General features: G+C 33.0%; 1 protein-coding gene across 1 annotated transcript; it reads left to right on the forward strand.

The window, feature by feature from the left end:
• Positions 1–8,305: 8,305 nt before the first annotated feature.
• Positions 8,306–9,316, forward strand: LOC134684686 (uncharacterized). The gene has a single exon (XM_063543990.1). It carries the CDS (start codon positions 8,306–8,308, stop codon positions 9,314–9,316), a length of 1,011 nt encoding a protein of 336 aa, XP_063400060.1.
• Positions 9,317–9,843: the final 527 nt, after the last annotated feature.

Raw genomic sequence — 9,843 nt, forward strand, 5'->3', positions numbered from 1 at the left:
AGCAATTATAATTTCAATTGGAGTTATCTTTCTTTGTCCAGAATAGGTAGTTGAATCAACTTAAATCATTCTGTTATACAATATACAATGTATATTCACTTTTACTTCTAGCTGATAAATTAAAACAATCTTTACCATTCAGTGATAACAAGCACTTTTTTACATTTCAATAGTTTATGATGTATTTTAATGAGTAATTATTGTTGCAAACTCCATTAGAAATTTGAATTGAAATCAGTTTTGGAATAAAGGATAGGGGGATGTGAAAAAGAAAATTGGGGGAGGGTTCAATTTTTCTCATTTGAAATTTCATAAATAAAAAAAAAAATTCTTCAAACATTTTTTGAGAGGATTAATATTCAACAGCATAGTGAATTGCACAAAGGCAAAACAAAAATTTTAAGTTCATTAGACCACATTCATTATGTGTCAGAAACCTATGCTGTGTCAACTATTTAATCACAATTCAAATTTAGAGCTGAATCCAGCTTGAATGTTGTGTCCATACTTGCCCCAACCGTTCAGGGTTCAACCTCTGCGGTCGTATAAAGCTGCGCCCTGCGGAGCATCTGGTTTATAATATTATTACATATAAATTACCAACACACGCTAACGTATTCTTCTACAAATTGAAAACACACCAGTGCATGCAGAAAACGAAAACTTAAACTAGTTAGCATTGGAGAACCGCCAACCCTCTCTCCACAAGAAAAGGCTACAGCAAATAAACAAAGTGTATTTTTTACAGAAAAATCGATATAAACAAAGAAAAAAAAATATAAAAAAGGATGAAAAGGTCACAATTTAACGAAATCCAAATTCACACACAAAAAAAGGATCAAATTAGGTAAAGGGCATAAGTTTTATAAAGGTCCGTGCTAAAACTCATGCACTTGATGCAGTACATGTACTTTGTCTGATAACTTACTTAACAAAAGATGGCTATTTTATAAAATGTGTATTTCGATGAAATTGATTTAAATATTGATAATATCTTCACTGGTAACATATGTCATATAAATAAATCAAAAAAAAATCATCTAAATGTATTATTACTGACTCCTTGATTATTATGATATTGGGTATAGAAAGCAGATGAATAAATAGAACTATCAAGTATTGTTTTTGTTTGTTTACTTAACCACAAATATAATATATAATCCTTTAGGATTTTTTCCTAGCCGTAAATCAAAAGGAAAAAACTGGACAAGTTCAACCGAAGTACATTGGTGATTTGGAGTATTTTGTTACATTTATTTTCTGTTTCAGCAAATGTTATATTCAACTTTAAATATTAAGCGATATCACAGACACACGAAACAAACATGAAGATATTAAATTGAAGAGAAAAAAACAAAATATGTGCTGTCGTTATGAAGTTCTGTTACAACATAGAGAAAAAGGATAACAAATAATGATATGAAATTAATTAGGCATGGTGGGTGCTAAATCAGGGGAAGCTAGGTTGAAAAAATAGTTCTGCCTTTTGTTCTAACTTTTTGGTCCTTCCTTTTTATTTGACTTTCCTGACTTTGTTTTGCATAAATTGTCAGTCTAATTTTTTTGGCAAAGTTGCTCATCCTGCCATTTTTTTATTATCTTAAAACTCCTATTTCGTCTTTTTTCAAATTTCATTCTAGTCACCCCCTTTTTTCCCGCCCCATAGAACTCAATTCAAATTTCAGTCTATCCGCCCGCTTTTTTCCCGCCCCATAGAACTCAAAGGGTAGCTCTCTAAACGACAAGTGATGAGTCAAGGGGAGATAATCAAATTAGCTTTATGACCATATTATATAAATGTTTTGTAGTTCCTCGAAGTGGAAACAACAAATAAATAAATTAGAATAATTTTATATTTCAATAAATGCATCCAGAAGTTTATATTATACAATTACTGTCATTCGATGAGGTTAATATGAATTTTTGTTGACTTTTGAAAAACTAATATTCACTGAGGCCAATGGCAGTTTTTCAAAAGTCAATTAAACCACATATTTATTGACAAAAAAGACAGTAATTGTTTTTTTTCCCATCATGATTCCAAGAGAAGTGTATGTAATGGCAGATATTTACCATAACCAATTGTACATCAAACGTTTTTTTAACCAAAAGTACATGCACGTAAAAGCACGCGACGTTTTAATTTGCGCGGTGAATATCCTTTTTCCGCATGCAGGTGAAAATGCTTATTTATTCAAAAACCCATTCATATAGAAAAAACCTACTAATTTTATATCAATATGGAAAAATTAAGGTTGTTTCCACTTTATTCATTTTGTTATATTTTGTATTACTGTTAGTATTGAAGTAACAGATGTTACCATTATAACCTTTTAGGAAAGAAACATATGACATGAAGGGGTAAATTTTCGTTGCTTTTACGTTGCTTCTTCGTCCTCATAAGCTTCTACATCGATCATGTTACGATTATACAACGTTTTCATTATGCTTAATTTGCGACCTCACTACCCTTATCAAGATATTTCTACGCTCATCACGTCCTCACTATGACCATACAATGAGTTATCCGATTGCAACACGATCTTACCACACTTCTATTGCGAAAATAGCACGTTCTTACCACGATTATACTACGTTTATGCAGATCTTACTACGTTTTTTAAGCCATAACGTCAATATCGTGTTCCATATCAATACAGTTCCATTTCTTCTATTTCTGATTAATACATAGATACGTAATACGGAAACAATACAGTCATGCCACCAATATCGGCGTGGTGGAAGGGGTTGATGTACAATGTAGAGGCAGAGAGAGCTCCGATAGTTACTAATCCTGATCAAGCAGAAATGTCGGACCGACCAATTCAACCTAAATTACAACCTATTGCTGGTACATCAAGCTCAAATCACGATATTTTAGAAACGATAACAGAGATGACACAGATGTGTGAATTATGAATGAACCGTTAGAGAAAAAAGTCATAATTACATACAGAAAAACTAAACCTGGCCGAAAGGACAAGGTACACTAAGAGCCGTATTTGGCCCCCTTTTTTGTCATTTTTTTTTCTTAATGAAATAAACGAAATTATAATTGGAAATAATTTGCATATATCTGTTCTTTAGAAGCTCATGCGGATTTTAATTTTTGGTAAAGCAGAAACCTGATTTTAGGTTGCTTAAAGTTTACTAAGTACACCAAAAGGTAGCAAAATGTTGATTTTTGGACTGAAATTCTTAGTTTTTAAAGGCCTCCGCCAACGTGAGCCACAGAAAAGAATGGTGATAAGGATAGCATTCAAACGGAATTTTCTGATAATGAAAAGAAACTATTGGCTCACGTTGGCGGAGGCCTTCAAATATAAATAAAACTATCTCCTAAAAAAACAACAACTTCGCCGTAATAGTAAAATCGGAGCGAAATCGGAGAAAGGGCTGAAAACTCCGCATTCGGCTGTGATTACCAGACACCACAAACTACATCAAGAATATTTCCAAAGGTGAGGTTTTTAGTTTTGAGATTTGGCAAACATTCTTCAAATTGTATTTTTTTTCTTATTATCAATCTAGATTTTGTTTTACCAATTTGGATCAACAAACAAATGGTGAAAACGTATGCATTTGGCACACACGATAAACAGCCATTTTCATGTGTAACTGAGACCGGTTGAGTCATGATATGATATAAAGCTACAAAGAGTTGGAATGATTAAATAATTTTTCGTTTCAAGTTAAAAATATCTCCACTCAGAATATGTCAAAATTAGGAACAAAATATCGGTCCGGTTGCAGACGACTTTGAGAAATTGACTACCGCCGAAAACAACATTTTTGCTTACAGTATCATCAACCGGAGATTTTTCTTATGACTTAACATAAAAATTGAACAATTAAATAATTCCAATTTCCCAATGAATTCAACTAACAAATAGAATTAACGGAGAACATAAAAATTAAAAAAAAATCAATAGTGATAATAAGTATGTCGTTTTACGCTGTATCTGATATGATAACAACGTAGTCTAGTGGGAACTTCGTTACCTTTTGTCCGGGCGTCCTACGTTCGAATCTCAATACTACGTTAGTATTTTTTTTACTTGTATCATTTTATTTTCTTTCAAAAAAAGAAAGAAAAGCAGAAAAATGCATTCGAGTTCATGATATAATAGCCAGCAATTTAGTCTGATTTCTAAACAAAGTTTTAGTCACTTCAATGGTATGCAACAGATTTTTATTCCAAGTTTGAGCCTCATTCAATTTTTTTTGCCTTTGGAATCATTTTTTCAATATGGGATGACATCAAAAGATCAATGAAGTATATCAAACTTACATCAAATAACTTGGGGCATCATAAAATGGCTGCTATTTTTGTTTTTTTTTACTTCAATTTAACATGTACATGTATCCATAATGGTCAATCATTCACCAACTGATTAAGTTAAGGGAGTTGGGGGGAAAGGGGGGGGGGGGGGGGGGGGGGGTGTCTGTGGAAAAACTATGTGAATTTTTATCCTACATTGAACTTTCGATGTCGTCCCGGAGAGAAGTTGAATAGAAGTCATTTGAAGAAATAATATTACAGCTGATTTCATTGAGTGTGTAGCCAAAGGTAACAGTGGCGGATCCAGGGTCTGGGGGGTTTGAACTCCCTTTTTTAGGACAATCAATGCATTTGAAAAGAGGGCAGTACAACTGACCTAATATTGACTGAATGGTTCAGCTAACAAGCAAGCTTACTAAAGATATTACCTTTGCCTACACACTCAACGAAATCGACTATAACAAAGGGAGTTTATATATAACTTTATTGTAGATATAACATAGTTGTTTCAGACATACACGAAATATTTTAAAGTTTAACTTAACAGATAATTCCCTCCGCTCCCATTTCGATGTAATAAAACAAAACTCAACACATAAGTAATGATAATCATATTTTGATATTTTAAGGTTTAACTTAACAGATAACAGATACATGTATTTTAAGATAGATTTTCAGGCCCTTGGATTTTAAAGTAAAAATGACAAAAATAAATATATATACATATATCATAACATAATTAAACGTCACACAAATGCTTGGACGACCTGATGCGCAAGGTTTCATATAATATATATTTTTCTGTCTTATTACAGATCTATATAGAATTGACATCCTGATTATGTAAACCATGGACACCACATAATGAAATTCATGGACGTTCGTATGCCTGTTTTCGAAAATGGTATAGTTATTTTGTTCAACCAACATAATATATAGATATAGGAAGATGAGGTATGAGTGCGAATGAGACAACTCTCCATCCAAGTAACAATTTATAAAGTAAACCATTATAGATCAAGGTACGGACTGTGACACGGATCCTTGGCTCACAGCGAACAGCAAACTATAAAGGACCCCCAAAATTACTATTAAACTTTTGACTCAGTATAAATTCGATATCAGCAGCATGACTGTTGTAGTCTTCGGTCACTTTTTATACGACCGCAAATTTTGAAAAAATTTTCGTCGTATATTGCTATCACGTTGGCGTCGTCGTCGTCGTCGTCGTCGTCGTCCGAATACTTTTAGTTTTCGCACTCTAACTTTAGTAAAAGTGAATAGAAATCTATGAAATTTTAACACAAGGTTAATGACCATAAAAGGAAGGTTGGTATTGATTTTGGGAGTTTTGGTCCCAACATTTTAGGAATTAGGGGCCAAAAAGGGCCCAAATAAGCATTTTCTTGGTTTTCGCACTATAACTTTAGTTTAAGTTAATAGAAATCTATGAAATTTTGACACAAGGTTGATGATCACAAAAGAAAAGTTGGGATTGATTTTGGGAGTTTTGGTTTTAACAGTTTAGGAATTAGGGGCCAAAAAAGGGCCCAAATAAGCATTATTCTGGGTTTTCACACAATAACTTTAGTTTAAGTAAATAGAAATCAATGAAATTTAAACATAATGTTTATGACCACAAAAGGAAGATTGGTATTGATTTTGGGAGTTTAGGTCCCAACAGTTTAGGAATTAAGGGCCAAAAAGGGACCCAAATGAGCATTTTTCTTGGTTTTCGCACCATAACGTTAGTATAAGTAAATAGAAATCTATGAAATTTAAACACAGGGTTAATGACCATAAAAGGAAAGTTGGTATTGATTTTGGGAGTTTTGGTCCCAACAGTTTAGGAAAAAGGGGCCCAAAGGGTCCAAAATTAAACTTTGTTTGATTTCATCAAAATTTAATAATTGGGGTTCTTTGATATGCCGAATCTAACTGTGTATGTAGATTCTTAACTTTTGGTCCCGTTTTCAAATTGGTCTACATTAAGGTCCAAAGGGTCCAAAATTAAACTTAGTTTGATTTTAACAAAAATTGAATCCTTGGGGTTCTTTGATATGCTGAATCTAAAAATGAACTTAGATTTTTTATTATTGGCCCAGTTTTCAAGTTGGCCCAAATCGGGGTCCAAAATTAAACTTTTTTGATTTCATCAAAAATTGAATAATTGGGGTTCTTTGATATGCCAAATCTAACTGTGTAGTAGATTCTTCATTTTTGGTCCCGTTTTCAAATTGGCCTACATTAAGGTCCAAAGAGTCCAAAATTAAAGTAAGTTTGATTTTAACAAAAATTAAATTCTTGGGCCTCTTTGATATGCTGAATCAAAACATGTACTTAGATTTTTGATTATGGGCCCAGTTTTCAAGTTGGTCCAAATCAGGATCTAAAATTATTATATTAAGTATTGTGGAATAGCAAGTCTTTTCAATTGCACAGCATTGTGCAATGGCAAGAAATATCTTATTTCACAATATTGTGAAATAGCAAATTTTTTTTTTAAATAGAGTTATCTTTCTTTGTCCAAAATAGTAAGCAAGAAATATCTTATTGCAAGAATTTTTTTTAATTGGAGTTATCTTTCTTTGTCCAGAAACTTAAATCTTTGTTATATACAATATACAATGTATATTCACTTTTTACTACCAACTGATAAATTTAAATAATCTTTACCATTCAGTGATAACAAGCAGTTTTTTTACATTTTATTTACAGTTTATTTTATGATGTATTTAAATGAGTAGTTATTGTTGCAAACTCCATTAGAATATTTTAATTGAGATTAGTTTTGGAATAAGGGAAAGGGGGATTTGATTAAAAGATTGGGTTAAATTTTTCTCATTTGAAATTTCATAAATAAAAAGAAAATTTCTTCAAACATTATTTTGAGAGGATTAATATTGAACAGCATAGTGAATTGCTCTAAGAACAAACAAAAATTTTAAGTTCATTAGAACACATTCATTCTGTGTCAGAAACCTATGCTGTGTCAACTATTTAATCACAATCCAAATTTAGAGCTGAATCCAGCTTGAATGTTGTGTCCTTACTTGCCCCAACCGTTCAGGGTTCAACCTCTGCGGTCGTATAAAGCTACGCCCTGCGAAGCATCTGGTTTATCAATTGTATTATAATTCAGAATGTGAAATACATGTCTTTAGCCGACGCCTCCTTACTATATATATTTTACAAGTTAAGAGAATGTAGCCTTTTAAGGCTGTTTAATTGAGATAAATCATTTTGCAGTCGCTCATTATATATTGCACATATATTTCGATATCTATTTCAGGTACATTCATAAGGGATTACATACAGTATTTACAGTGATAAGAATGAAGAAACATAAGGAATGGTAAATATATACAACACTATTTTCTTATTTTTTTTTATACAAATTTAACAAAACTGGTTGCAAGGGTCTTCTCGGCACAAGACCATACAATAAGCACAAGTGTCCGTTAGATTGAAATGATTCGGCATTGAAGGTGATCTGCTATTGAAAAGATGAACAAAAATAATGATATAAGGGAAACTTAATGTTGGGTTAATGTCAATGAAAGCAACCATTCAAACATCACAATATTCCAAGACTGTCACTTCTTGTTTAAATATATGCTGCATGAATATGAATCTCGTATGGCATACTAGACACTTTAAAATTAGTCTTATACAGAATATTACACCCGGTCTAAAAGAGGAGCTACATGTATATTGCATTCGCCTTGTCCATCTGTTGAATATTCAAACTACCGCGACTGTATAATAACATTCTCGTCATCATACTTGTGTATAAATACATTTGATTTCTGTTTAATATCACGTCTTCTTTTTTATTTTAATCTGCTTTTTTTTTTTTTTTTTTGCATTATGGTTCACAGGAAGATAAATAATACAACTAAAAATAGAGGTTAAATTAGAGTAAACGATTTTTGAATAAATAATTAAAATAATTTCTCCTTCATTTTCATTTTTAGGTAATGCTGTGAAGATGCCTACCCCACGAAATTTTAGTTGCATTTTATGCATTTAAAAGAGACAAACCGACGAGCAATATTTAATTCTGGATTACGGAGCTATGTTGAGTCAATTTTAAAAAGACATGTGTATGAACATGACGCAATTTGCTTAAAATGTAGAACAAGAATTCAACGAGAAATTCAGGCTAACAAATTAGTTAACAATGTGACTGTTGCAGAAAAAAATAAGAGCAATGGAAAAAAACAACCAAGCTCTGGAGGCGTCCTTAGTCCAAAAACCATACAACTTCCTATATGTTCTACCACAAAATCACACCGTATGTGTATTGTTTGTAAGAAGCAGAATTCAAATAGGCATAAACTTATTGTTGTTCCCAATGAAGCCAAGACACAAACATTTATAGACAAGGGCATCTTTATATCCACGAACAGTAGGTGTTGTTCTGATCATCTTGTTGGTAAATACTTCAAGCAAGAGGCTCTGAAAGCATTAAAGCATACTTCTCCGTCGACATTCTTCAACCGTACGGATGTAAACAACTTGTTGGATAGAACCAGGTCAATGCTAAAAGATGTTGGAAAACTTAATTTCGATGTCCAGATAGCTATGCTAGATGACGATTTTGTTAATCTCACTGGACTCACCAAACAACAGTTTGACGTTGTCGCCACACATGTTACAGACTTGAGAAACTCTGAAGTACGCTCAATAAGAACATGTCTTGCTATTCTCCTTGTGAAATTACGCACTGGATTATCGAACACAATCTTGGGAACTCTCTTCAGCCTTAAGTCCTACAATATACGGCGAGCCGTACACTCAGCTCGAGAATCTCTAATTAAAAATTTTGTTCCATCATTTTTAGGATTTAACCATATGAGTCATTCCGTTTTTGCCCAGAGTCATACAACTCCAACTGCCAAAACATTGTTTACAGGAAACAATGAAGAGACAGCTGTTCTGATCCTAGATGGGACATATATATACATACAGAAAAGTTCATACCACCATTCCAGAAGAAAACCTACAGTATGCACAAAAATCTACCTTTAGTCAAGCCCATGATTATAGTTGGATCTGATGGCTACATTTTGAGTGTCTTTGGACCATATTATGCCAATGGCCACAACAACGATGCCTCAATTACCAAGCATTTATTTAAAACAAATGCTGAAGATATAAAGAATTGGATAAAGGACGATGACGTACTAGTAGTCGACAGAGGTTTCAGAGATGCTCAAGCTTTTCTTGAGAGTTTGAACTTGAAAGTAGAGATGCCCTGTTTCATCAAAAAGGGACAAAAACAGCACACTACCGAGGAGGCAAATTCTTCACGACTTATAACAAAAGTTCGGTGGGTAGTTGAAAGCGCCAATGGACGAATTAAACAGTGGCGTTTTCTCGACAAAGTCGTTTCAAACCACTTTGTTCCCTATATTGGAGATTTTGTCAGAATTGTTTCTGCATTTATTAATTGCTTCCGGGCTCCACTGATAAATGATTTTTATAATGAAGAGATTGGCCAAACTATGCTGGATAAAGCACAGCTTGGTAACCAGGTACAGAAGTATGTTGAGGAC

Source organism: Mytilus trossulus, chromosome 9 (genome assembly GCF_036588685.1).
Source record: "Mytilus trossulus isolate FHL-02 chromosome 9, PNRI_Mtr1.1.1.hap1, whole genome shotgun sequence".
Taxonomy (NCBI): Eukaryota; Metazoa; Mollusca; class Bivalvia; order Mytilida; family Mytilidae; genus Mytilus; species Mytilus trossulus.